General features: G+C 44.9%; 4 protein-coding genes and 1 long non-coding RNA gene across 10 annotated transcripts; 3 read left to right on the top strand and 2 right to left on the bottom strand.

Annotated features, from left to right (window-relative positions):
* The first annotated feature begins 253 nt into the window (after positions 1 to 253).
* c20h8orf33 (chromosome 20 C8orf33 homolog) lies at positions 254 to 3986 on the top strand. 4 transcript variants are annotated; one of them, XM_018734907.2, is made up of 7 exons: positions 254 to 645; positions 975 to 1064; positions 1178 to 1315; positions 1428 to 1897; positions 1985 to 2075; positions 2234 to 2380; positions 3060 to 3986. In XM_018734907.2, the coding sequence occupies exons 3-7, from the start codon at positions 1249 to 1251 to the stop codon at positions 3269 to 3271; spliced, it is 987 nt and encodes a 328-aa protein (XP_018590423.1). In that variant the 5' UTR covers positions 254 to 645; positions 975 to 1064; positions 1178 to 1248; the 3' UTR covers positions 3272 to 3986. The 4 variants fall into 4 exon arrangements, with proteins under 4 accessions (XP_018590423.1, XP_018590422.1, XP_018590426.1 ...); XM_018734908.1 differs by lacking the exon at positions 254 to 645 and adding an exon at positions 652 to 784; XM_018734906.2 differs by lacking the exon at positions 975 to 1064.
* Positions 3987 to 4747: 761 nt separating this feature from the next.
* Positions 4748 to 6632, bottom strand: LOC108923913 (uncharacterized). Of its 2 annotated transcripts, none has more exons than XR_001965252.1 (3): positions 6221 to 6632; positions 5766 to 5884; positions 4748 to 5081 (listed from the first exon to the last, which is right to left on the bottom strand). It is a non-coding gene; the product is annotated as an uncharacterized LOC108923913 (long non-coding RNA). The 2 variants fall into 2 exon arrangements; XR_001965253.1 differs by having other exon boundaries at positions 6497 to 6632.
* A 213-nt stretch (positions 6633 to 6845) lies between these two features.
* anks3 (ankyrin repeat and sterile alpha motif domain containing 3) lies at positions 6846 to 15352 on the top strand. Its single transcript, XM_018734894.2, has 17 exons — positions 6846 to 6936; positions 7410 to 7602; positions 7966 to 8164; positions 8331 to 8452; positions 8581 to 8662; positions 8744 to 8861; positions 9030 to 9179; positions 10196 to 10321; positions 10501 to 10616; positions 10761 to 10922; positions 11128 to 11252; positions 11791 to 11932; positions 12057 to 12229; positions 12604 to 12701; positions 12842 to 12922; positions 13120 to 13211; positions 13358 to 15352. The coding sequence occupies exons 2-16, from the start codon at positions 7427 to 7429 to the stop codon at positions 13200 to 13202; spliced, it is 1953 nt and encodes a 650-aa protein (XP_018590410.1). The 5' UTR covers positions 6846 to 6936; positions 7410 to 7426; the 3' UTR covers positions 13203 to 13211; positions 13358 to 15352.
* Positions 15353 to 15457: 105 nt separating this feature from the next.
* On the bottom strand, positions 15458 to 24284 carry wdr24 (WD repeat domain 24). Of its 2 annotated transcripts, XM_018735031.2 has the most exons (11): positions 23934 to 24284; positions 23513 to 23597; positions 22515 to 22989; positions 22249 to 22426; positions 21468 to 22140; positions 20899 to 21011; positions 20003 to 20127; positions 19588 to 19692; positions 18504 to 18841; positions 18030 to 18214; positions 15458 to 17839 (listed from the first exon to the last, which is right to left on the bottom strand). In XM_018735031.2, the coding sequence occupies exons 3-11, from the start codon at positions 22984 to 22986 to the stop codon at positions 17671 to 17673; spliced, it is 2358 nt and encodes a 785-aa protein (XP_018590547.1). In that variant the 5' UTR covers positions 22987 to 22989; positions 23513 to 23597; positions 23934 to 24284; the 3' UTR covers positions 15458 to 17670. The 2 variants fall into 2 exon arrangements, with proteins under 2 accessions (XP_018590547.1, XP_018590545.1); XM_018735029.2 differs by lacking the exons at positions 23513 to 23597; positions 23934 to 24284 and having other exon boundaries at positions 22515 to 23121.
* Positions 24285 to 24324: 40 nt separating this feature from the next.
* LOC108923952 (uncharacterized) lies at positions 24325 to 27462 on the top strand. Its single transcript, XM_018735032.2, has 6 exons — positions 24325 to 24404; positions 25225 to 25395; positions 25834 to 25927; positions 26374 to 26533; positions 26795 to 26947; positions 27117 to 27462. Exons 1-6 carry the CDS (start codon positions 24400 to 24402, stop codon positions 27284 to 27286), a joined length of 753 nt encoding a protein of 250 aa, XP_018590548.1. The 5' UTR covers positions 24325 to 24399; the 3' UTR covers positions 27287 to 27462.
* The last annotated feature ends 339 nt before the right edge of the window (positions 27463 to 27801 follow it).

The raw sequence follows: 27801 nt of genomic DNA, 5'->3' as shown, positions 1-27801 counted from the left end.
GACACACAAATACAAGGGGGAAACATCGAGTTGTTTAAAGATTTTGGAGGAAAATGTCCAACCAGCCTCCCACCCCCACTTACACCTGTGGTGGATATCAATCAGTATTTATTATTCTTCTCAGTGTTTTGATGATAATGATGATAATAATAATAATAATAATAATAATAATAATAATAATAATGATGTAACGACCCGCGTTACCGGGCGGGAGTTTGAGCGGGAAACTCGTTTAATGTAAATAGTTGCATTATGGGAAAATGTGAATAAAGTGTCCAACCACTGGGGGGGATTACAGGCAAAATAAAGAGTCATCATAAATCCCGAGGTCGCTATGGAGACTGGCAAGGATGGTTTAAGGTGCCTCTCTGCGAGAAAACGAGGTTCTTGGTCTCAGAGCATTAGTTTCCTGTGTCTAATAAAACGTTCGTTACGGACGCTGCCGGTGCGTCCTTGTTCATCCCATCCGACCACAGACCGCTGCGCGCCACAATAATAATAGCATAGCGGAACTTCGAAACTCTGATACGCTTGTTCCGAACGGACAGAAGTGCGGACGGACAGAGTGTGACGTCACCGCGCTCCCGTTGGCTGTGCGCGTAGAAATGAAGCGCTGCGCGAACTAACGTGTCGCTCGTTCGTGAGGTAAACTTGCATCAATAGCTGGAGGCCCGTTCGCTCAGCAAGTGTGTGTATGTTTGTGTGTTTTAAATGCTCTATAAGCGCAGTTCTGTCTGCTCTCATTTTTTGGCTGATATAAGGGACTTACTCTGCCATGGAGGAGGTAACGCTCGACTTAACTTGTTGTGTAATGAATATTATGTTGGATTCTCAGTCAAAACAAAATGAATAGATTTCCCGTTTTTTTTCTTCTCTAATTTGGACATAGTGGGAGAGAAAACAACATGTCAGAGTTTTTGTAGTTATAGTATAACCTGTGTGGTGCAACATGGTTTTTGTAATGATCACTGAAGGCTCCTTGGGGGGACTTTGCAAGATGAACTTGACTGGTGCATCCAACAGCTTGAGAGAAGCTTGTTGACAGATAGTCACTCCCCAGGAAGGTGAGAAAGTGTGTGTGTGTGTGTATATATGTCTGCACCACCATGTCTAGACTTTGTTCGTCTCGCTTGTGCTCCACATCACCTCATCTCCCTGAAATGTGGCCCGCACACAGCGAAGGAGAGCCGGCGAGCGCTCGGCGTGCTGCGCTCCCGCAGGACCCCGTCGCTGAGGAAGAGGCAGGTGATGCAGATGGTGTTTGGCGACTACGGGCGACGGATGACGGACGACCGCGAGGGACAGACGCGCACGGGTAAAGGGGAGACCTTCTGCCACTCGCACTGTCATTTACTCTGAGAAGCAAATGTTTGGTGAACGTGCTGTGGAACAGGTGCCAACCTGCAGTGGACGCGGTGTGTTCGCAGCGAGGGCGGCACATCCCCGATCCAGCAGGGACGATAGAGGGTTCATCTGGGCTCCCAGCAACAACTCCTTCGTCTTCAACTTCTTCCCAGATGGCACAACGATGCAGGGTGCAGAAACTGCCGGAATGAATCCTGCCGCTCAGGAACCTGGCGCTCGGGGGGCCGCAGCTCCTTCAACAGGCCAGGGAGAGGGCTTCACCTTTAACTTCCACATACCTTCAGAGACGCCAGTCGAGGCTGGTCCAGGCGCTGACACGGCAGCGTCTGTGGGACAGGGAGACCCTGGTGTTGGTGCCGTTGACAATTCACAGGACACTGAGCAGAGCACAAAGTCTGCGGATTCCACAGTCAAGAAGAAGAAACCCAGGAAGAAGAAGAAAAAGTCAGAGGGAACTGAAGGCCAGAACAAAACAACAGTGGCATCCCAGAGTGGAGCATCCAGTAGCACAGCAGAACCAGTGTGTGTGCTGGTAAGTTACGCCGTGCATTTAACATGTTCAATTAAAGACGGAAACCTCGTGGGAGACGCTGTAACTGCAATGCCTGGTGTGTTACAGACTGCAGAGCAGATGCTGGCCAGAGAACTTGACTGGTGTATCGAACAGCTGGAGCTGGGCCTGAGAACACAGAAATCAACCCCTAAACAGAGTAAGTGTTACTGCATAAAAATACTTCACTAAACAATTGTAGAAAAGCAGGTCTTTAACTCAGCATACTTGGAGATGTCCACTGAAAGCAAACACAGGCTGTACAGGAGTGTGCGTTTATTTTAAGTAATAAGGCTTTGCACATACTTACTGCCATAGTGGAGGAAGCTTCTCGAGCTCTAAAGACCCTGCGTAGCGGTAAAGCCCACCTTGCGAAGAAGAGGCAGGTGATGAGGACCGTGTTTGGTGACTACAGGAAAAAGATGGAAGAGGAAAATGCCAGACAAGTTAAACTAATTAAGGAAGGTGAGTATTCTGAAAAGGGACAGTGAAATGTTTCCTTTCATTGCCTTAAGGCTTGTAGCAAATATTGTCTTAGAAATGGGGTGCAGGTTGCAAGAGTGTGGTGTGGAAGAGCAGTGTGGTTCAGAACAGAGAGGTGGAAACTCTGCAGTTAAGCAGAATATTAAAAGCACAGATGCACTGTGAGAACATGTAAATGAAAACCGTCATGATGACACAGAGCTTCTCCCCTCATCCTTGCCATCATTCTCCTGCCAGGACAGAACTCGCATACACATGACTCGTCAAACCCTCCAGACCTAAGCAGCGCAGCACAATCAGCACGGAACATTTATTCATTTATCTGATGCTTTTCTCCAAAGCAGTGTACAGTGTTAAGTTACTTACAATTATTTACACAATTACATAGTGGGGCAAGTTTTTTTTTTGAGAAATTTTACTATAAGTACCTTGCTCAAGGGTATTATAGCTGAAGGTGGGATTCAAACCTGCAATCTTGGGGGTCCAAAGGCAGCAGCTCTAAGTACTGCACTATCAGCTGCCCCCAACAGGGTGCATGGAATGGTCTCACAGGGACTACAGAAGACACATTGAATCAGCGAATCAATTCTTGTCTTAGCGCTGTACCGTTGGTGAAGTGTTTCCTTCACCCTCGCAAACCATCCTGCTGTTTCACTCGTAGCTGTGAAGTCGGCCCGTGTCACCGCTGTGTCGGAGCCCATCAAGAAGCCCGTCTTCCGGAGAAGAGCAGAGTGCAGAAGGCAGAGCCAGGGGCAAAAGCAGAGCGATCAGGGCCAGAGTGAGACCCAGACTCCAGAGGGGGGGCCCAGGTCCGATAGTGAGAGATTCGTCTTCACCCCTTCCCAGGAGGAGTTCTGTTTCAGCTTCTTCTGATCCACTCTCCTGTCCTACTCAAGTGCCTGATGATGCAAATACTTCAGTCTTTATCTGTGCTTTGTGGAGAATAAGACCATTTTACTGTGGCTGTAAGAAGTATATCTCTTTTTCTTTAATAAAATATGAAACTTAGTTTGAGAGTCATTTGAAATGGATCCTGATTGCAGTAGTTGGAAAATAAGGCTGGCTGTTTGAGTACTGATGCTACAGCCTCCAAAGCACCTGCACGTTCCGGAAGTAATACTATTAACCATCGAGTTGAGTGACAAAGCAAGTGACCATATCTGCAGAGGAATGCAACAGGTTTTCAACTTGTTCTGAACAGAAAAGTCCATTCAAACATAGTATCAGTTGACTGCAGGTCTACATTAATATTTGGTAAAATATAACTGATATGTAGATGTATTTCATCTGAAAAGTTATACTAGTGTATACTTTTCAGGTTGTAGCCTCCCGCCTCCTAACACGGGACAGAAACATCACACCTCACCTCTAGGAGGCGATAGCTCCTCATCTACAGTCGCAGGAAGTCATTGGGACCGAAGCTGCTGCCAGGGACCCTGCAGCCATACCTCATTTTGGAGACCAGTGACGTTCGGAAGACTGTCAGCAGCTGTCTGCCTTTTACGCTGTGACAGTTGTCCTTGGCAGATGTTTGCAGTACCAAATTAAAACCCTCAGTGTAAAATGATCAGAGATTTACTGGAACGCTTCTGAGGAGCTCTGACAAGCACAAAGAGAACAAAGACATGTTAGCTACATCACATGTAAAACCAAGAACTAAAGTAGTGCTGCAGATGCATGGAGCCTAAGCAACCATTTGTTTCTGGCTTTATTAATTTAGCTGATGCTCCAGAGCAACTTACAATTATTTATCCATCTATACAGCTGGGTAATTTTATCAGAGCAATTTTAAGGAAAGTACCTTGCTCAGGGGCACTACAGCTAGAGGTGGGATTCAAACCTGCAACCTTTGGGCCCAAAGCAGTTGAATCCCACCTCCAGCAGCTCTGAGCACTATGCTACCAGCTGTTGCTGCAAGTTACGATGTGCAGTACTGAAGAAACGACTAATGGTGCAGTATAACACATCACATACGTGACTATGTCTCCCGGCTGGCCTGGGAATGCCTTGGGGTTTCCCCAGGGGAACTGGAGGAGGTGTGCGGGGAGAGGGAAGTCTGGAGGACTCTGCTCGGACTGCTGCCCCCGCGACCCGGCCTCGGATAGCGGAGGAAGATGGATGGATGGATGGACATACATGACTGGCCTTGGCAATGATGGAGCGAAGTGCTGCTCACTAATGCCTAGAGGGTTAGCTGGTGTAATAGTTAGATCTGCTACCTTTGGCCTTGAAGATCACAGGTTCAATTCCCACCTCCAGCTGTATTACCCTTGAGTAAGGTATTTACCCTAGAACTACCCAGCTGTATAAATGGGTAAATAATTGTAAGTAGCTCAAAACTGTAAGTCACAATGGAGAAAAGTGTCTGCTGAATGAATCGATGTAAGTAAATGGGAAGTAGTCCTGTAAAACTGGACTCTGTACCCAATAAGCGCTTCCTTTTATTTATTATTTATGCCATGAGAAAATGACGCGTACCTACATCTCCAGCTGCAAAGGCAATCGCATCGAAGAGGACCGCGCTGCCCGCTCTCGGGTGGTGTGTCAGAGCCACACGGTGACAGCAGCAGTGTACTTTCAGAGCAGGAGAAGAGCTCACAGAGACCGTCCTGCTCTCAGTCACCAGACTCCCTTTGTTCATCACAGCAGCATCTCTCTTGGGTCCTCATTTTTCTTCATCTGTCTGCAACATTCAACATGAATAAATGTGACATTTTCCTGCCCTGGTAATGCATCCCGTTTCATACTGGATGGCCTTTCATCTCACTGACATACTGAATCATATGGAGACACTCAAGCTTGACTTCATAACAGGAGGCCACAAAGGCTCATGGCTTGCTGCTTTGATGTTTAGAATCACCTTCATCATCTATTACCTCTTATCTCTCATAAATATCTCGCTAGGGACTTGTTAATTATCTCGTACACAGGATGACCAAGACTGACCTCATTTATCTTTTGGATAAATCATCATCCTTTCAGGATCTTAGCGTTATCTTTGGCGAGATTGATGCTGGTCACCTTCGAAGCTTCATGACTAAGAACCTGGCAATCATCATTAGTGACAAATCTTGGTGCGGTACATTTTGTTGTTGTCCAGATCCTGCCAGATCCCCCCCCCCCGGAAACACTGCACACATTAGATGCTTAATCAATAATCATGCCACTCTAATCATGGACCTCTGGTAAAGGCCATAATCCTTGTTTGGATGTAGAGAAAGGAGCTTCACCAGCCTGAACGCTGGATTGCTCGCCATCTTTCTGAACAAAAGCCTGAGTTTCGGTGTACGGAGTGTCCTGATTTCCATCATTGTTTGTGTGTTTTCATTCTGATTCCTACTGTTAGGCACAAAACCGTTATACTTACATACGGTCGGCTCGGTGCCATCTGGCTGAAGTCAATTCTGGCGAGCGCACACGTAGTTTAAAGGCAGGGAAGAATTTGGAAGTGGTTTACCACCACGTTCTTCCACATGTATCCTTAGACTGTAGTGAGAAACACATTGAAAACATGGAACGCCATGCAGACAGAGCCAGACTTGAACCGAGGTCCAAAACTGTAGGCCAAGATCTGCGTGGCACCGCTTCTACGCAATAGTAAATAACATTATCAGTGCTGTATGCACATATCAACGATAAATTAATTCAACAGAAATTGTATTATGTCAATTTTTTGCATTTTCCATTCAGTTTTGTTAAGCTAAACATTTTGACGTTAGTACGTACTATATGTCAGTTATTAGAAAAATATTCCACATTCTTGAAATTAGCAAATTTTGGCAAATTTTGACCCCAGGCTCCGAGCAGCAAATATTCCAGTACCTTTATGGATCTGATGCTTTCTAGAATATTCTGGTACTTTCTAGAACTTTCCAGTGGCTGTAAAGTACCGAACTACTGACACACTCTGAGAACGAGTGTGTTTTTGTAATCAGCTCAATATGACATCATTTGTCAGGAAGCTTTCTACTGCCTTACTGTTACACTGAGTAAAACGGGTGCTTAACATATATGGGGAAAACAGAATAACATTTAAATGACAATAATCATGACAAATAACAGGAAAGGGAAACAGTTACAGCTGATATACGTCATTACCATATATCTTGCTGAAGTGTGCTAAAGGCAGCTTATACTTAACGTGATTAAACAACAACATTCACACATTTGGTGTAAACATTCAAAAAATATTTCAATAAAAGAATAAACGGCAAAATTACATTTCCCAAACATTCACGATTACTACTTTCCGTTTACTACGCTGACGTTTAAATGTGACGTCATGACGAATTCACTCTCGATTGGTCGTTGATCACATGACCGCTGTGCTTTTTTTGTGCGTATGGGAATTGAAGTTTACTTTTGTGTGACGTTACCGCCGAAACGCACCAAACTGACAAACACGAATGACTACAAATCCCAGACACTCGAGCACAGTTTCCTGTAACAAAGGTGTGACTGCATGAGACCGTGTTAGTTTGTGTTTGTAATCCACACAAGTTTCCAGCAAAAGGAGACTGGAGTCTGAACGCTAACTGGTAATTAATGAAAAGTTGACATTGTAACTTGGGTACTACATTTTGTATATAAATTCTCTGTATTGATGGTTTAACATATTCTTATTACTATCACTGAGCTTAACTGATTTATGTGTAAAGAGTTATATATTATCATCATGGCTGCATCTTTTCAATGTAACTGTAATAATTCTAATTTATTTCTGCTATATAAAGTACCTAAGATGTTATCTGCAGTAAAGTTACAGTGTGATTGTCTAGACATAATCTGAGCCAGTTTTTACACAACATTTCATCATGGGTGTGTTTAATTTGCATTTTATTGTAGATGAATTGAGCCTCCCCCCCCCCCCCCCACCGGTCATATCAGTGGAGAAGTGGTACCATAGTAGATCACCATGTGGCCTGTTGTCAGCATGGTGCTGCTGGTGACCCCAGGGAGGGTGTGTCAGTGTGATCATGTGACGTGTGTGTGTGTGTGTGTGGGAGCACAGGAGCGCCGCCCTGGAGGATGTCGGAGCTGAGTGACGAAGCCAGCGAGTCGGAGCAGCTGGGCGCCAGCCTGTCCTTGTGGCTGGGGGGCACCGGAGGGCAGTTAGTGCGCCTCGAGGAACTCGACGTTCCCCTGGACCTCCACACCGCCTGCTCCATCGGCCAGTACGACGTGGTGGCGGAATGCATCCGCAGGTGGACGGCCTGTTTGTTCCAGTTTCCTTTTTAACTCGCAGACCTGTGGTCTCGCAGCATCATTATTACGGACCTTTATTTGGCTGGTACCTTTATCTAAGGTGACACAATATTAGCTCTGTACATCCCGAGATGTACGCTCCAGTCCAGCTGGAGCGAGTGCCTTGAGCAGGGGTACCATAACAGGAGCGGGATTTAAACTTTGGATCTTCCCATTGCTGTTTGATGGCCCTTAACCGCTCTGCTGCCTGCCATCATTTTGAGCGATTGGTTCTGCGCAGCTCCCCTTATCCGTTCCAGTGGATCTTTTGCGGACTCGTTGTGCTATTCGTAGTTATTTGTCGTTTTATTGTCACTGTACAGACGAGACGTAGACCTGGACTGTAAGAACATCGGTGGATGGACTCCTCTGATGTACGCTGCCTATATTGGGCATGACAACATTGCAAACCTTTTGCTTGAGGCCGGAGTGAATGTGAACGCCACCACCCCTAAGGGGCAGACGCCTCTTATGCTGGCAGCCAGCTGTGGAAACGAGAGCATTGCCTACTTCCTGCTGCAGGTGAGGGACACCTTTTCGCATTACCTTCCTTCTTCGACTCTCGTAGATGCCGCCACGAAAAGGGCATCGTTGAATTATAGATCGCGGTATGTCGTCAGCGAGGAACGGCCGTTCTCTGTGCAACTAACGCGTGACGCAAATGGTTTTTTCTGGATGCCGAACAAAGCAAGGTGCAGAGATGGAAATGAAGGATGCGAGGGGCTGGACGGCTCTGTTCCACTGTACCAGCACTGGACATCAGCAGATGGTGAAGTTCCTGCTGGACAATAATGCCAATGCCAACATCAAGTGAGTCACTTTGACGTTGAGAACAGAGTGCTGTTAAAGAGGAGCTTCTCAACACGCGTGGCAAGGTTCGCGCTGACTCGTCTCCCGGTTTGTCGGTGCAGGGAGTAAGAGGTGTCTCTCTCCATCAGGGAACCCATTTCTGAATTCTCCCTCTTAATGGAGGCCGCTGCTTCAGGACATGAAATAATCGCTCAGTACCTCCTAGAGCACGTGAGTGTGCTACCCGTACTGTCTCAGTGTTACATCTCGCTTGTTGGCGCGACTCAAGTCTTTTTTCCCCATCCTTCTCAGGGGGTAAAGGTGGAAGAGAGGAATGCTAAGGGCGAGACAGCCCGTGCCCTGGCCATTCTCTATGGTCACACCAAGATTGCCAGCCTCATCGACATGCATTGTGCCAGGTCCAAAGCAGGTAACGAAGGGGGAAAACCATGGGGGGGGCAAGTGTGTGTCGGGCTGCAAAGCGCTGAAGCTTTATTATCGCTCAGCCGCTGGGGATTCGCTCTTCCTTTTTGGCCTCACAGTCTCATTGGTGAACTCCAGGGTGGGTTTTGTGTCTCCCCTTCGGTGTTGGTATCAGGGCACTTTGAGGACCTCAGCTCTTCTGAAGACTCGGACAGCGCTCCCCGAAGGCCACGCCTCGCCCGCAGCAAAATCAAGGGGCCCAGCATTCACGATGGACCACAGGCCATAGCCAAGTTTGGAGTGGGAGGCACCGGCAGACACTACGGTAGCGTTTACACTGCACGTCGTTCCTCTTTGGGCTTCTTGTGCTCTCTGCTTATCGCCCCTTACGATTTCTTGACACAACCGAAGCGAAAATAAGAACCAGGATTCCTGGTTTACTGTGCCAAAGGTCACAGCACAGCTGATACAACAGTAGCTCCATGACTTGTCTTGGTCTGGACTAAAGGATTTTAATCTACAACAGACTTTAGATCTTGAGCAAAAGAGGAAAAAAAAAAGGCACGATAAATATCATCTCTGACACATTTTCTGCCAGAAAAAGAGAAAAAAACACTTTCACTGAGACCTTAAGGACTTAGGTGCATGTTGCAGTGATTTTAACGTAGCGTCGGAGTAGTAATGTGTTGCTATGGGAACAGTTGTTACCGTTCCCTGCAGGCCAGAGGTATGTAAATGAGACCTGCTCTTCAGTGGTTTTTGAGAACATTTCTGGAGAGCCAGATTCTAAAAGCCATATATTATGTGGCCTATATGTCTACATAAAGTTATTACTTTGGTGTAAAGTAAAATTATTTTCAAAACTGTAATTACATATTACGTGTAGTGCTTCCTGCAAGTATGTAAACCCTATGGGGATGGTTGTTGTTATTGTATAAAATATTAAAATTAAGATTATAAAATCTAAATCTACCTTATGAAATTAATAAATGATGATTTACATACCTGGTTCTACTTACATACTTGGTTTAACCAGTGACACCTGGGGTTCACTTATTTTTTTACACCTGCGCTACTTGCCTGTTTTTTCTCTAAAGCAACGCGTGGAAATGGTCATTACACACGTCACATGAGAAACACTAGTTCTGATTCAGTAAACATTTCATGGTAAAAACTAAGGGAGATGAGCGGTTTACACACATTCAAGCAGCATTGTGTAGTTGTCTTCGTAGTGGTTGTGTTACGTGTTCAAGAATGGAATGTCTAGCCTGGTGAGAGGCATAATACCTAATCTATTAACCAGAGTTAGGACCTGTGGATTGTTTGTCTCTGTTCTCACAGAACCCACAGTGGCCCCCCCAGGCTACGTGACATTCCGAGACATGGGGGAGCAAAACGATAGAATTTGTAACCGCGACGTCACTTCGCCCATCAATGAGCTGGACGGGCAGAGCAACAGCAGCAGAGGTATGGAATCTTCGAGGAGTCGATGCTCGCGTCTGCCTCCCTTCTTGTTCGATACCTTCTCTTGTTGCAGAGATTAATTCATTCATCCGGATCCCCTTTGGAGCTCCTTGCACAGTTTGGAATCCAGAGAGTTCCCTGGCGGAGGCATGCTTGTTGACCGTGGTGTTTTCCTCCTGTAGACGACAGCCCCTTCTTCTACAATGACATGCCCACCATGAGGAGCAGCAGCAGCAGCAGCGAGGGCTTCCCTCGCATGGCAGGCCTGAGTCACGAGGCCTCGCTGGAGAGCAGCGAGGTAGACCATCTACAGAGAAAAGTGTTCTTGAAAATCATCTAATTAAAACCATAATTAGTCTTTAACTATGACTGGAATAAAAGGCTAACCGAACGCATGATCGACCAGATTCGGTGTTTTCAGTGGGCTCGGTTTGTCTCTCAGGACTCCGACCAGGCGAAGAGGAGCTCGGCCCGACGGGGCAAGAGTCACCATCACAAGGGCAGGAATCGCCACGGAAGCAGCGAGATCTCTGGCATTGGCGGCAATGGCACCTGTCAGATGCCCGGGCTTGCCGGGCAACACCCTGCCTACACGGGCCCCAAGGTACGAGTGTGTGAGAGCGTCCTTCTCCCTATCTCGCCTCTTGCTTGCTATGCGGGGCTCTGATCCCTGGTGCACTTTGCTTGCCTTAATTCAGCATCTTTATTATTACTATTACCTTTGAGTCAAAGCTTCCAACAGCTTGATCTTGAAAGACAAAAGAGGAACCTTTCGTTGACGGACTCAATTCGTCTCTGTCCTCTCTTAGGACTTGGTTGAGTTTCTTGAACAGATTGGCTTCTCAAAGTACCTCCCTTTGCTGGAGGAGCAGGACATTGACCTGCGCATATTCCTCACCCTCACCGAGAACGATCTAAAGGAAGTGGGCATCACGTGAGTTTCCTTATTGGAAAACCTCCGTTTATCTGTACTGACTGCAGGGGAAGTGCGGCGGATGTAACCAAGTAATAATTATGATGCAGAATTAAAAAACATATGTCTGGTAAACAGTGTAGGGAGGCCTCTAAATGAATGTTAATTTGTTGTGTTTAATAAACAGAAGGTTGTAAACAGATTGTAGCTGTAGGTGGTATTTACAGTGAACTTAGATGACGGTCGTTCAGATGAATCATTTTTGCTGTAATCGGAAATAGTTTTTGTGTACAAGTAGATGCGAGCGGTAAACAAATCCCAGCACGTGAGCCGCTATCCGACTGACTCGGTTGTGTAAGATTCACCTAAGTTGTGTCTAGATGCTGATGAGCACATTTTAAATGGAGAAGGACCGGTGTTGATGAGGCACAAGACGGGACTTCATCTCAACTGTCATTTGAGCTAATATGAAAATGGATAGACTAGATGGAGAAAAGGTAAAAGGAGGTAAGACTTGGGAGGGTCTTATAGTCTTTGTCCTGTGCTCTTCTTGCACCAGGCTCTTTGGGCCCAAGCGGAAAATGACTTCTGCCATTGCCAGGTGGCACAGCAGAGCCAGGCCCCCTAGCGATGCCTTGGAACAGGCCTACGCTGACCGACTGGAGGCCGAGATGCAGGAGATGGCCATACAGCTGCACAAGGTAAAGCTCACCTGGAAGTCTGCAGTCGCGTCAGCAGAGCATATCTGCATCTCGACCGATCGACCGCCTTCACGTCGCTCTCGCTCTCTTGCTCTGATCCCGCCGCGGTCCGGCCCCTTGGCAGCGCTGCGAGGAGGTGGAAATCCTCCAGGGCCAGGTGTCGCAGGAGAAGGAGCTGCGCACAGTAATGGAGGGATGTCTGATGGAGGACAAGACAGCCTGGAGAAGAGTGCACGCTGAGCTGGTAGACCTCCACAGGCTGGCTCAGGAGATGGGCGCCGACCTGGAGAAAACGCGGTGAGGCTTGAGAAAACAAGGCTGTGTGTCAAGACAAATGATACAGTTTAGCTTTTAGGGTAAATGAATTCTCTTTTTTTTTTTTTTTTTTTTTTTTTTTTGTGTTAAGAAATGGAGCAGATGATGTAATGGTTCGAGCTGCTTCCTTAAATGGGGAGGACGGAGGTTTGAATCCTGCCTCCCTTTTAGCAGCCTTGGTCAAGGTCTGTACATGTAAGGGAAATGAAATGTGTAAAAGGAGTGTGTTGTGCCTTTGCACCTGCTGTGAAGAGTAACGACTGGGGCTGTTTAGACGAGGGTTCGAGTAGAGAGAGCGTGACTGTTTAGAGTGACTAGGGAACCTTTAGTGACCATGCCGTGTGTGTGATGGACAGAACCTGTCAGAGGGAGCTCTTCTCGCGCCTGTGGAGCGACAGAGTCATCGTACCTGGTGAAGGCAAGGTCAGGCTCAAAGCAGAGACTGGTGGGAAAGGCAAGTCACATCGAATTTCTTAGACTTTAAATCCAGTTTTTTTTTTTTTTTTTCTTTCCCCATTTCAAGAAGCCCCGGTTGCAGGTGATGTTTCATGAATTTCCATGTCTGTACCTGAAGTGTTTTTTGTTTTCTCACAGGAAATAAGATTTTGGAGGAATTTAAATCCCTGGGCCTCACAGAGCTTATGTTGAAGATGGAAGCTTATGAGAATGAGATGGGTAAGGTGGGAATCCAACTGGGAGCCATAAAATAGAAACGTCAAAGCGGTACACTGATGGTTCGCCATTGGTTAAGGCAAATCCCTCACTTTCTCTCAATCCTTTATAATCCTTCACTGGTTATTAAGGACTGTCTCGTTACTCTTATCTGCGTCCGTGTCTCTCTAAGAGGACTCTTCATCTGTATGGTCTTCAAGGAAAGAATCTCCAGGTGCTGACCCAAAGCCTGAGGAGGCTAAGTACCGCAGAGAAGGTTACAGAGAACTGGGAGGCATCCTAGTAGAGACCAGTGAGTTTTCTGCACCGTCCACATCTGGGTTTTGGTGACTCCTTTTCAACCGTAGAACTCGCCGAGCGGGTTCTGAATCGAACTGTCGGCTGTCCGTTGGCTCCTCCGCAGCATGAGCTGATTCTTGGGTCTCTTTGCTCCCTTAGAGCTTCTCCTTGATGCAGTTTCTGACGGAGGGTGAGACCGCCACCCTAGACAAGCTTGTGAGAGAAAAGGAGGGCTTGGACCAGGCACAGCAGGAGCTCGCCATGGACATGACAAGCAGGCTGGAGGGCAGCTGTCTCCCTACCCATAAGCCTGTGCTGGAGCCACCTGGGCATGGGGAGCTGTTCTGTGCAGAGTAGGTGGGGGGCAGGTCCAATAGAGGGAGTCACCTGTAAATTGATCTGCCTCTTGTTCTTCCCCTCTCTCTCACACACCATTTAAGACAACTGACACACCAATGTGTTCTGCATGAATTTGGTGTAATAAGTAGTAAGAATGTGAATTACATGAAATAAACATTGTCCTTGAATTTGACTACCTAGACAGAAAATGCTTTTCTGAACACAAAAGAATGAAATGCAAAGACTTTCCATTAGCTGTTAAAGTGCCAGAAAGAAATTCTTGCTGTTGGTGGGTTTTTTTTTTTTTAAATCATCTACTCAAGTGCTAAATGAATTTGAAGCCTATTGTCTGTGATAATCTCTTCTACACCCTTTATTACACCCCTTGTTTTGTGCAGAGGATTATGTAGATTTGGCACAGTGGCACTGTTGTCTAAAACGGAAGCAGACTCTTTTCTTGATGATTGAATTTAACATCATTCCTGCTGTCATTTGAGGAGAGAACTGCAGCCAGCAAAAGCATTTTAATCACCAAGACAGACACACTTTGGTAGTTTGTGTAGTCAAGGGTGTTGAATGTTACTTGTAAAGAGGGCTTATGCCAAAGTAGTAATTGCCCACTGCAGGTAGATGAATTTACATGAGTTTGTAGATGTTCTGTGAGATGTTGGAGTTTTCTGTATGTTCAGCTTATACCACCATTTTTACATTAGAACAATATATGAAGAAACCATTAATGATTCCTCATGCCCCCCCAAATTGTTTTTGCACTTTAAGCTTTGAGTAACAAAGAATGTTACTTGTAAAGAGGTGCTTGATTAAATTCAGTTGAAAGACTTTACCACACTAAACTGACCAGATACTAACAAATGGAATATTACCTTACAGGGATATGGAATACATTTACATAGCAAAAGCTCAAATGACCAAGGAAGCCCTTTATTAGTTTTTCTATAAGTCTTCTTGCTTTAGCATGATGTGTGGATATCAGGCTTCACAGACAAGGCAGGCAATTCATCTCCAATTTACTGATTAGCTTAACAGGGACTAGAATGCAAATCAGCAGGCAAGGTCACAAACACCAGCAGCAGTTGGGCATGTTTCAAAAATCAGTTATGTGCTGCTGACACTCAAAGCACACCAGACTTTTTTGTAGAAAACTGAACTGACTCAGAAGCAACAGCAGTTGTTTGACTGAAGTTGTGGTGAAATGAGTGGGGGGGCAGGCATTGATTACACATTCACTGATACGTGGTGTATCATTAGCTGCTCTTTCATCTACAAAATATGGAAAGGTTAGGGTAAATATTTAGGATCAAAGTATGGAGTATTAAAGAGCTCTTCTTTTAAACCAGTGCCCCTGCCGAAAGCCCATATTTTACCAATTTCAGGGTGGTATTGATGTAATGCAACCCTGAACATTCCAAAACTTTTAATTACGCTTCAAATATCAGCAAATAAGGTCACAAAACATTTACTATATTATACATTTATTAATAAAAAACTATACGCTAGGGCCTGTCCTGTTTTTAAGTAGGCCAAAAATTCTGTTGTAATCAGACTGCCAATGGCTACACAAAGTCCAAGAAAAACACAAAATAACATTTATACATGGAAGTGTAGTTATAGCCAGCTTCTTGATCTATTAAAATGGGTCAAGAACATATGAGGAAAAGCATTATTATATACAAAGAAGCAAAAAAACAGCATTCCTGTAATAGATGTTTCAAAGCATGCTATACATGTTTGGTTTTCTTCATTGTGGGTAAAGGAAAAGCACCTGTACCTGCATGACAGTTCTGTGTACCAGGATTTTAAAAAAAAAAAAAAAAAAAAAAAACCACACACACAACAGCAGGGGTCTACGTACAAACCCTTCTTAAGATACTATTTAAAATGATCATCCTTGTTCCCTTGCTATCCACTGACAGATAAGCATTGGTGTTCATTTTTATTTACAGAAAGCAGCACGTAAATACCAGTGTGTACAGATCAGTTTGTCCTTATTGCACTGATGGTGGATTCCCTTTAACGTCCCAGAGCCTGCTTTGGGGCACTGAGGAAACACCCCAGTTGCAAATCAAATGAACGAGCTACCAAAATAGCACCATGAGAGCACCAAGTTGCTGTGTGGTTGAAAACCAACACCTAAGGTAAGAGGAGCAGCAATGAGGGCTAAAACATTTGTGTGTATATCTCTTAGTAGGTGCACTGTGAATTAGACACTAGCATGGGCACATCGTGTCTCCCACGGTGAAAGGACGTGTTTGTATAGAGATTCCTGGAAGTGCAAAGTGATCTGTCACTCAATGTATTATCATATTTTATGCACTTTAACAGCAGCAGCTTTGTGACCCGATAAAGTCAAAGCAAAAAAAGGCAAAAAAAGAAGGGGGGAGGGCATTATTTTAAACATAAGCCATGACATATGATCAAGATGTGATCTTTCGTAGACGTTTCCACAAGAACACAAAATCTTCACAACATATATTTACCCTTACTGTTAAAGCGGGAAGGGGTCGGCTCCTCCACTGAGCTTTACCACAAAACAAATCCTGCATGCAACACAGCTGACTTAGAGAGGAGGGGGAAAAGAAAAGAAAGTAAAAATGTTGACCCAATTTATTTCACCATGAGATTGCTCAACTTGAAATAAAGCCCACAGCAAAATGTTCCCAAAGCTAGGGGTAGATCAAAATGGCACGAAATATGACAACTGCAGTTCAGCAAATCTTTTACACACTCCATATAATATGCCAGTAATAAAATGCTGGCAGGTACATCTCCAGTTTCCTCCAAATTAACCAGGTCATAACTGGCTTCCTGCCAAGGGGTTGGCAGTAAATAGCCTCAAGAAGTGGGAGGCCACCTTTTGTTCCCTACTCATGCAACTGGTACCATATTAAGCCTGGTAAAACCTTCAAATCTGTTTATACACAAAAAAAAAAAAAAAACCCAGAATGCCACATATACAGCACAGCCCTTCTTGTTGACATAACAAGCTCTGTCAGTTGACATTAGCACCACACATATCCTGTACTGCTACAAGGAGTCTGATCTTATCCATTTTGCTACCTGTCACTTCTGCACTGCTGGCAATAATGTCACTATGTATTGTGTTGGAAATAATCAGTAAATGTAGTAGACAATTCCACATGCTTAGCAAGAGCAGAATAATTTTGGGCGGCGGGGGGATGGATACAACGAAGATCCTCTGTTTTCTAGCAAACTCCTTATAACCACTAAACGTGTGCTCTTGAAGTGCAAGGTACCACACCAATAAGGCTGGTTTTTCCTTCCTTAATCCCTGCGGTGACCGTAACTGCCTGCCAAAGAGCTCGATCGCAATATTACAAGCAGAACGGCAATGGACGTTTTTCTCAGCAGATTTTCTAGATCTGAAAAACCTACAGTAGTTGCAGTCCAAGGATTGCTTGTGGGAACTGGCAGACTAAAAGGTATGGCCAGCAAAGCAGCTTGTTATCCAGGTCCTGGTATAGTTCCCTATGCTCAATAATCATGCCTACCCTCTAGCTCCCTGATTAATGTTGACTTTCAAAGCAGACTTCCCATTTTCTTGCATTTTGAATTATTGCTCAGAAGGTAGCTTCATGAAACTGTTTTCAACTACTGCTTTTAAAAAAAAAAATCAAGGTGTTCTCCCTCCATTATGATCAATTAACATTAAGAAGTATGACAACACAGCAATTTCATCCATTTTGATTATGAAGACACTGGACTGATGTGAAGCTTCTATTTTTCCACAAATGCCATGACTCTTATGATTGTACAATTTAAGCTATGCCAAAATTCTCTAGGACTTTCTCACTCTCTGTTGCAGCATGGCAGTACTCTGAGTAGATTACCTCAAGTGAAAGGGCTCTACATGGTGAGGAAGACAGGCACCATTGCACATGCTTTTCCTATTGACATTGTGAAAGAAGTTTATGCAAAGTGGCTACCAATCACAGTAAACATTATGAAGCAAAATTCAGAGATTAAACCATTTTTATTTTTCAAATGTTGGCTTCTTTTTGCCTTCCTGATTGCAAGCCCTTGCAAAAACATCTGGCTCAGATTTGACAGAACGTCCCTTTGCCTCCACCGCATTGCACGGCTTATCCCTTGACTCTTCAGGTGTACTCACAAAGGTGCCCACAGCCAGCAGGGCAGTGCGAGTTGCTCTTCATCCAGTCCATGATATGTTCCAGATGTCCACCATGGCTGCAGCCTTGACACCACACGAAGAGGCCCTTAACCACGTGATGGCACACCGCACAGATACTGGCACACTGGTGGCACCTGGGGGGATAGGGGCAGAAAGCTTCTGCTTAAACAAACCACACACAAACGGGACTTTATTACAACAGACATTAGCTGTGTGCCAATGACAATTACAAGGTTACAGTTTTTGTAGAGCGCCGTAATGAAAGCACTGCACAAAATCGTCCTGGCAATGTGGAACACAAAGAGTGTTGACCTTCTGACACACCTGTCACATATCCAGCCCTTGTTGCTCATGGGTCTCTTGCAGTTGCTGCAGTTGATGTGCAGGGTTGTGGAGGCCTGGTTGAGGCAGTTGATAGCACTGCATGTGCTCATCTTGATAACCTCATTGGAGACATTCCAGAGCTCAAAGCGCTGCAGTAGGTCAATGTAGGACATGTACCAGTGCTCCTGGGGAGGTTATAAAAAGCACCAGAGCAACTCGGTCACACAGTCCTTAGTGACTGTATACCTCATTCCTCCACATGCCTGCATGTGCACAGGTTTCATAGGTGTGGTCAAAATCATGCAGTCCCCACATCTGCAATGGCTCCATTAATGCAAGTACTCTACTGGCTTATTCTGGATGGATTATACTTAGAATACTGATATTCTAGGCTCCATTCCACAGAAGTCAGGCAGTAAGGAAAAGTTGTTCTTGTACAGCAACAGCCAGGTGACAGGCTTAGACTTCACTAACCTGTGTGAGATCATCAATCTCCCTGCGTATGCGGTCGCCCAGGACAATGAGCACAGACACGGCCATCTGTACATCTCCCTGTTCAGCATAGTAGCACAGCATCTCGCGCACCATGGGGCTGAAGAAGGACGGTGGCAGGTGGGAGCTGAAGAGTGGCTGCGAGATGGAGATGAGGGAAAAGGACTCGATGGGCGTCAGGCACATGCTCTCTGCCTCATTGCCGCTCATGTGCGGAGAGTCAGCCCTGTCCTGCAGGTGCTCTGGCGCAGAAGGGTTGTCCACAATCTCGTGCCGTAATGGGAACGCTTCCTGAGGCAGGGTGTACTCCTGTTCCTCAGCTGGGAAACACAATTCACACTGTTCAATTCCTTAAGCTCTTGTCTAGAAAGTGCACTGAACCATAGGTTTAACACATTTTCTTTCCTTACACACCCACCCACCAAGATTTAAGACGAAATTTAAATATGACATTACAAACTTAAAGATTGGTCAAATTAATTTGAACATTGCATAATAGCCATCCTACAAATAGAAAATATAAACCAGTGTATAGATTCTGAACAAACATCCTTTCTATATGCAAGCACAAACACCAGTAACAGACACCCATAATATAAAATGCAGCTCAAGTGTGCAGCAAGTCCTTCAAGTAAAATTTGTCACAATAGCTGAGACACAACTGCCAAAAATGAGGAACCAAAATACCAGAGAAAACTAATGTTTCAGTGCCAAAGGAGGACATCACCTTTGTTGCTTGGGCTCACTTTGCTTTTAAATGAACTGACAACAGTGAAACTCTATTCACTGCTATGATTACTTTTAAGTGTTTAGCATGGAAATTTGACACTCAAATTCTGCCAAACTGCTTCATTTTTACAGTGTTGTGAATAAAACTGTTGTAAAAAGGTTTCACATTTTAATTTCCTGTCAATCTTTTATAAGCACGTAAAAACTATTCTTAGTACTCATTTCTCTGACATGACAGAAAAGCTCTTTAGACTCACAGTTGCACTTATTGTTACTGAAATAAAAGCATAGCTGGAATGTGTCTGTCTATACTACCACAATTCTACTACAGACTCACCGCCCTGGTTGTCAGGCTCCATAGAGTACAGGTCATCATCATCCAGCTCTGCATCACCAAACATGTAATCTGCCTGTCCCTCACTGCCCTCTGTTTCTTCATTCTCTGGGGGAGAAACATTAAACAGTCCCACAGCGAGGGCTTGGTTTACACTCAGTGTAAAAGGCACAATTTATCAAACTGATGTCAGCATAAGAATCAAAACAGTATTAACTATCAACAGTATACAACAGCCATCAAAAAAAAAAAAAAAAACTATACTACAGCATTTATGACTCAAGCCATTTTGAGAAACATCAGGTTCAAGAGATAATATATGAAAAAACATTCTAACTTGAGACATAACTATATATAAATGACAATTATATAAAATTACAAAAGGTAAACATTTTTACTGATTTTCTGAGGAACTCACCATCATTGTTGCTAATTAAGGGGTTTCCAGAATCCATGTGAATGGTATCCTGCCTGATCTCTCCCTTACTGCGGTCCAAGCGATTTTCATTACCCAGACCTGCAGTCATTTCCTTCATGTTGAAACTGACAAAAATCATAGTTACCATTTCAGAAAAATGCTCTCTTCCTACAACTCAAATTACTGAGTCTTTCTGTAACTGTTCCACTATTAAGGCAAATGAAAAAGGAATATGAAGCAGCACATACTTTCAAGGATAATTGAATGTTTTCCCCAAATATGCAAATTACATAGCTACTGAAACACAGGCTTTCCTCACGTAACAAGTGAAATGTGATTCCAAAAATCTGCTTTCTGCTGTGCTTTTTGGTGGCACAGCAAGTAGCATTGATCAATTTCTGGGCTGTGGATTTGAGTCTCTCTCTGTGTAGAGTTTGCACATTCTTCCTGTGGACCCTGCATCTTTGCCGTGTTCCTGAGCTATTCGTAAAGTTATTTGCTGCAAATTCTACACATTTTAGGGCTCCTTAGTATGACAGGATAGTTTTGCACTATGATGAAGAATTCAGGAGATTTCTGAGATAAGCTTGCAGGGGGGCACAGCCACGACACAAGTGAGAAGCACAAGATAAGATAGACTCATTACAGGGGAAGGGCTCTTCGCCTTGTGTCATCCTTGTCAACACCTAGGCTCCTATTCAGAGCTGAAATTTGTCAGTTGAAATTACATTTGTTCTTAAATCCAGATTTTAACTTTGCTCTATTAGCTAAACTAAATTTGTTTTTTCAACAATGAAGTTGGACTAATTACATTAAATCACTAACTGGCAAAGTTGATTTATTCACTTGATATTCTTAAATTATTCAAAGTAGTTAATAAAATTACAATAACTTACCTGTTCATTAATGGCAATGTACCCAATTTACTAATATTATGATTGGGCGCTACTGTACTGAGATTCCCTGGGTCTGAAAACATAATCCGTATCATTGTCCAAGTAGTAGAAACCTTTAAAAACAAGAAAAACACAAATCAGATTCAAGATACTTTCTAGACAATTACATTTGTTTATCAGACACTTTTCTCCAAAGTGACTTCCAATGGACTCTCTGTAGTGTTATCAGCTCACACACCTTATTCACCAGGGTGACTTACACTGCTAGATATACTACTTACAATGGGTCACTCATCTATACATCAGTGGAACACACACTCTGTCACTCACACACTATGCGGAAACCTGAACAGCATGTCTTTGGACTATGGGAGGAAATCAGAGCACCCAGAGGAAACCCACGCAGACACAAGGAGAACATGCAAACTCCACACAGACTGAGTAGGGATCAAACCCACGTCCTCTTGCACCACCCAGGTGCTGTGAGACAGCAACGGTACTCCCTGTGCCACCGTGCCACCCCAATTAAAACAACACTTAAAAAGTTGTGTCATATATAGTTTTAGTACCTGAGGTCGATTGAGCTCCTTGGCTACCTTGGCATTGTGATCACAAAGTTCTGTGAAAGGCTTTCCGCTGAGCGCATACAGCTTGGCTGTTTTGACAAACCAGTCCATATGGCTACTCTTCAGGTCTGTCTCAAAGACACTGAGGGTGCTGGAGACATGGGGAAACTGCTCTGTGAGGTCAGGTTTCTTGAAGAAGAAGATTGGATGACGACGGTCCCCACCGGCATACGGCTTCCGGTTGGAGTCACCACTGATCAAGCTCTCCTTTGCCGCAAAGGCAAGGTCCCCAAAAAGACCAAAGCAAAGGCCTTCTGGGTTGGCCTTGTCCACAGGCCGGCTGGCATCCTGAAACATGTGCTGGTATAGGGTGCTGTCCTTAGAGCCCGAGAGGAGGAAGTTGGGGTCATGAAGGTGACGCCACACAATACCAGTGGTAACGTCTTTGTGTTCCTCAAAGGTGGCAAAAGGGATGAAAGGGCGCCGCACATCCCATACATAAATGTTGTGGTCTACCATCATGGAACAAGTGGCAATGTGCCACTTCCGCTCTGGCCGCCATTTAACACGAGCAACCGAGGCAATAGTCTGCACACAGTAGATCTCCTTGGCTCGGTTGGTGGTCATGTCCCACACCTTCACCATCTTGTCACGGCCACCTGTTGCCAACCAACCCCTGAGCAGGTTAAGGGGGGGGGAATTATGACATTAGCAGAAAATCCAAAAGACGCTGCCTTCCACTGACCCAGGCAGTTCCTCTGAGAAGACAGCGGGAGTTACTCACCTATCTTCTGGGTGCCAGTCACAGCAAAAGACGGGTCCAGTGTGAGCAGTGAACATCCTCTCATATCGGTCAGGCCGTCTGATGTCCCACAGCTGGACGTTGCCATTCTCGAAGGATGCGGCAAATGTAAAATAATCCCTCATGCTGAACTGCACATCCCTCACACTTTCTGACTGGCCTGGAAAAAATGCCAATGCACAAACTCTGTCACCTGAGTCACATGTAAATCTGCAGATCCTCAATGCTGACAGAATCACTGGTGATACCTGAGAAGGTGCTGACAGATTCCTTCTTGCGCAGGTCAAAGCACTTCATGTAGCCATCCTGCGAGCCACTCAGCAGCATGTACACCTCCGTAGGGTGGAAGCAGACCTTGTTAACTGTGCGCCTGTGCTCGGTAAAAAGCTGGTCCTGCTTGTTCCGCGAAGGTTTGCCCAGGTTCCAGGTGACCACGGCTCCGTTGGTGGCTGCCGTGGCGAGCAGGTTCTCGTCCATTTGGTGCCACATGACATCGGCACAACTGAAGTTCAGGGACGGCCTACGGCCGACGCGCAAATTAATCTTCTCCACAAACTGCTCCTCTTCTAGAGCATAGATCTTGAAGATGTTCCGCCCCGCTACGACCACCTGTGCCGCATCTCGGCACACGCTTATTGCATTTGCCGGAGCGTCCAGATGGCAGAACATGGTGTGTCCACTAATAGCATTATTGCCCAGGGCAGTGGTAACTCGTGCCATTTTCTCCATGGTGTACAACATGGAGCAAACAGAAGAGAGAGAATGCAGTCAGCCAAACAGCAGTCAGGGCTGCCGCCTTAAAATCAGAGCTCCTGGTTCAAATCCTGTTACCTTTGATCAAGGTATTTATGCTGAATCAATACATTTATTAATTTAGCTGACACTTTTCTCCAAAGCAATTTCCAATGAACTCTAGGTAGTGTTATCAGCCCACACACCTTATTCACCGCAGTGACTTGCACTGCTACAGACTACTTACACTGGGTCACACATCCATACATCAGTGGAACACACACACACTCTCTGTCACTCACACACTATGGGGGAACCTTAACAGCATGTCTTTGGAGTGTGGGAGGAAACCAGAGCACCTGGAAGAAACCCATGCAGACACGGGGAGAACCTGCAAATGCCGCACAGACTGAACAGGGATCGAACCCATGTCCTCTCGCACCCCCAGCCACTCTGACACAGAAGCACTACTCGCAGTACCACCGTGCCCGATTCGTCTATAAGCTCGACTCACTAGAAGTGTTGAGAGCTGCTCACGGCTCCCGCCAAACCACCCGGGTCACGTGACCGACCCCAATCCCTGCTCTGCTCAACTGAAACTGCGGAGGAAAAAGAGCGCAGAGATGTGGTCAGAGCAAAGGGTTTGACGTCCACTGCAATTCTGTCAAACTTAGTCTTAGTCTAGGTGGGAAAAGACAGAAGAAGAAACTCGGTCAGTGTCGCCCCAAGTAGGCGCAAGTATGAAGTAACTAAGCCTTAGCTAGGGCTGAAAACGCCGGTGTGCAGAGCGATCATCAGTGATGCCGAGGCGAGTGGGACGAGTCACGCGGCGCTGCGCGAGCTGCGCGAGCTCTACGCGTGCCGGGCTGAGGCGATTGTTCCGTTTAGCTGGGAACTGAAACACAAATAAAAAGCAGGTGTAACTAACTCCTTACCTCGTGCCTCGAAATCGCCTCAGCCTCAGGTGATTCTTACGCCTTAGCATGACGGACTGTGTGTCGGGGAGGTGCGAGTCTTTGGGTCTCACAACTCGACAGTTTACTAAACACGACCACCAGCCAGCCAGACACGCGAATAAGTTTTTTCTACTTCGACGAAACGACCCCGTGTAGCCGCTAACTCGGTCAACGAACGATCACACATCCAACTCAAGGCTCAATAACAGACGGGCTCGCGAGCCGCGCAAAGCCGCTGACATTGCTGCCGGATCGCGCGCGCTCCCGTCGGTTAAGGGCCGCGAGACTCCGCCCGCGTGGCCAGCGCAAAGTACCTAACACGGCACCGTTATTTACTGAGGCGACTGGAACAACGTCGCGGCACACCAACCGTCTGACAGTGACGTGTTCCTCCGGAAAGCGGAAGTAAAATCTTACAACGGACGTGGGCGGAGCTGTAGTCCATATGCGGTAACAGTGAGCAATATATAAATGTTTACATGTTATAGTGTGATCATTTAATTATCATAATGTAATTTAAATGAAACGATATTTATTCAAGAATCTAATGTTATTTATAATTAGGATTTTTGCTTTAGTTTATTCATGGTGTCGGTCCTCTGTCACAACTTAAGCAGACCCTTCGAGACTCATTTAAGTTAATACATGATTCATGTCAGAGAAAATAGAATTTGTGCATTACATTAGGAGAAAGAGACAGCTGCAGATGTGTGATTATGAGTTAGTTTGTTTCTTTCACCATGGCATATGCAACGATATTCACCGATGTAACACAGCAGAGTAATAATAACCCGTTTGGACAGGAAGGAAAAAAACATTTTCGATACAATTTTATTGCATTTCTGTGTAGTCCACAAAAATTGAATAGCTGTGCTAAAATAAAATCTGTTTTGTTCATAATCTTTAAAAAAGTCAAAAGTTTCTACGAATTGACAGTATGGTTACTATATTTTTAAGATGAACGACATACTTATGCTAACTTTCCGCCCTTTCTATGAAAAGTGTGGAAACGTAGAAGTGGTGGAAAGTACACATTTTTTTTAAGCAAGACAGTAATACTTAAAGTATAGTACAGTACTTCATCATTAACATAACAAACTAGTGTTCTAAAGTAAGCCAAGTTTAGATCAGAAAGTAAAATCAAGCAGTGGCAAGACCAAAAACAGGGGAAAACATGATGATGGTGACAAATATTTAAGTATTTGTCTAAGCCACTCATTTCTGCACTGTAAATTTGTTAAATGTTGAGTTTTGTTGGTGTTCTTTACAGCCCTGCGCTACAACAGCTCCTCCTCGCCATGTGTCTCAACCGTTCGTTGTTTGTCTGCGAGGATCCAGCGACATGGAGATGTGTCTATGCCAAATACTGGGAGGTGGTGGAACTCAAGTCGAGGCTGAGCAAGGATGGGAAGGCGGGAAAGCTTTTAACACTGGATAAATGGTAAGACAATTAGTCATCTTTGTGGCATTGTCAGTAATGGACGGTTCTGTAGATGCATGCCCGCTGCAGTTAAATCTAACTGATGGTTAGTTATTTGTTATTATATGCTACATCACTCCTAATGTTAATCTCTGTAAAGGTCAAATATCTGTGGGTGATTTACACTGACATCACAGTACTATTGTACAAGTTATTTGTTATAATGAATGATAATTCAATAATGATAATCTCTGAAGAAATGGTTTTAATTCCATGTTTAAATATTGTTTGGAAGGGACACGTTGCTCAAAGACACCGGAATGTCTTATATCCATTCGGCTCTGATTATGGTTTTATGCAATGCAGCATGCACTAAAACACAATGCATGTAGGTGCACTGGATTTAGCCGCTCCGTGAGTTTGTGGATGGTCCCCATATCTAATTTTGTCTTTGCATAGGTATCAGGAGGAGCTACCTATGGCCATAGCTAGCCGGGCTGAGCGTTTTGTCACACACTCAGAACTTGTTAAAGTGATGGAGTGGAAGCTTACAGTGAGTGTCCAAAAGAGCTGGAGGGGAGAGTGGTTGCAGCCAGATACCGTGCTTTTACTACAGTGTCCTTTTGAGGATGTGACTTGCTCTAATGGGATTTGGAACATATACCTTTTAGTAACCACTTTTAGCCTGATTTCATTGTACAACTGAAGGATCAGTTTGAATCTAAGCTAGGAAGACTCCCCATAAAAGTAGTTCACAGGATAAATTGAGTTTGTTTTGAAACAGAATCTCATATTTTATATCAACATTTACTGATGTTTTCATTTTCAAATAAAGAGTTTTGTTGATATATACCTCAAAGTCATTCACAGTTACGAGCAGCTCTTCAGACAGTGATTATTACCTGGCAGGAGGTGTCTCTGTGGTTGACTCATTTATGATTGACTGAGATTGTTCTACATCATGGTGGAAAAAGTTTTTGCCCTTGATTCTGGACCCAGAGGGGAAAATTTCGGCCTCGGCTGCAGCAGCTGGTAGCTACTAATCCAAGCGAGACGGTGGAAAAGTGCACCAAAAGAGCCTTCAGTTTCCTCCCTGATGTTCAGGCCGCGATCTTAGAGCTCAGCTCTCTAAAAGCCGTGGGGCCAGCCACTGCTTCAGGTGAGTAAGGAACATGCATTATTGAGGAACTACTGAAATGCATCTCGCACTCAAGTGAAATCATCATATCCCAGAGACAGCATAAAATTAAAATTTAATAAATTGTAGGTGGCTAGCAGCATTTAGGCTAAACTAAAAACATTTATAGCAGTAGAGTTTCTGACTAACTGCATTTAATAGGATTTACAGTGTGAATTTCTGGTGGGAGTGCTTTTTGCCTCTTTGATTTTCAGCCCTTCGTGTTCCTCTCTCTCACTGTAGCGGTTCTCACTGCTGGAGCCCCAGAACTGGCTGCGTTTATGGCTGATGAAGCGATGGAGACCATTCCTGGTCTGAAGCCCATCCAATACACTGCCAAGCACTATTCTCTTTACCTACAGAGTGTGGTGGAGTGCACTAACACACTCAACAAAGGTGAGTGCATTTCACAGAATAAAGATCTTGGAGTAGCTCACTTATGTCCTGAAATGGATTATTCTTCTTTTGTTGAGGGTAATTTACCTTGAGTACCCAAGTAGATGAGCAAATGATTGAAGCCATGTGCAGTGTTGATGGTGGACTTGCTGTCCCTTCACCCTCTCAGTGGACTGTGAGCAGGACTGGACGCCCCACAGGGTGGAGCTCTGTCTGTGGGCCTGGGCTGTGGCCAGTCAGCTGCAGCCGTCTCTGCTCCAGGACCTCAAAGAAGCGGAATGCTCTGAAGAGGGGTTGGAGAAAAGCCAGAAACCAGCCAAAAGACAGAAAACCAAGTAGACTGTTCTGCAAGATTTTTTTTTTTCCATTTTTTCTACATTGTGCATTTATATTAGGAGCAAATGGGAGTAAATCACAACTTACACTAAAGTTAATCCAGGTAGTTGTGTGCATGTCCTTATTGTATACTTTTTATGTGAGACTTTTTGTACTTGTCAAATGATTTATGTTTCCTTCGGGAGGTAAAGCACTTTGGTTTTTCTGAGTAGTTGGTCCTCATCACTGCTACAGGCTCCTTGGTTCTGTAGTGGCCCAGGAAATAGACACACTCTACTAGAGATGGAGGTAGATTGCACTACACATGAGGCAACAAAATTTTCCTGGATGTTCCTGGATGCAGTGAGAAAAGAAGGTGCTATTCCTGGAGCTTGACGTGGCTCCAGCTCAGCCTGCAGCGGGACATCCGTAACAACCTCAGGCAGCCTGTGCTTCTGTACCAGCTGGAGTCTGAGGCTCAGTTGCTTGTAGGAATAGATCCAAATGGGACCCCCTGTGTTGGGAACATAGTCTCTCAA

Source organism: Scleropages formosus, chromosome 20 (assembly GCF_900964775.1).
Source record: "Scleropages formosus chromosome 20, fSclFor1.1, whole genome shotgun sequence".
Lineage (NCBI taxonomy): Eukaryota > Metazoa > Chordata > Actinopteri > Osteoglossiformes > Osteoglossidae > Scleropages > Scleropages formosus.
Note: the sequence above shows the minus strand (reverse complement) of the source record. Positions and strands in the feature narration are given on the sequence as shown.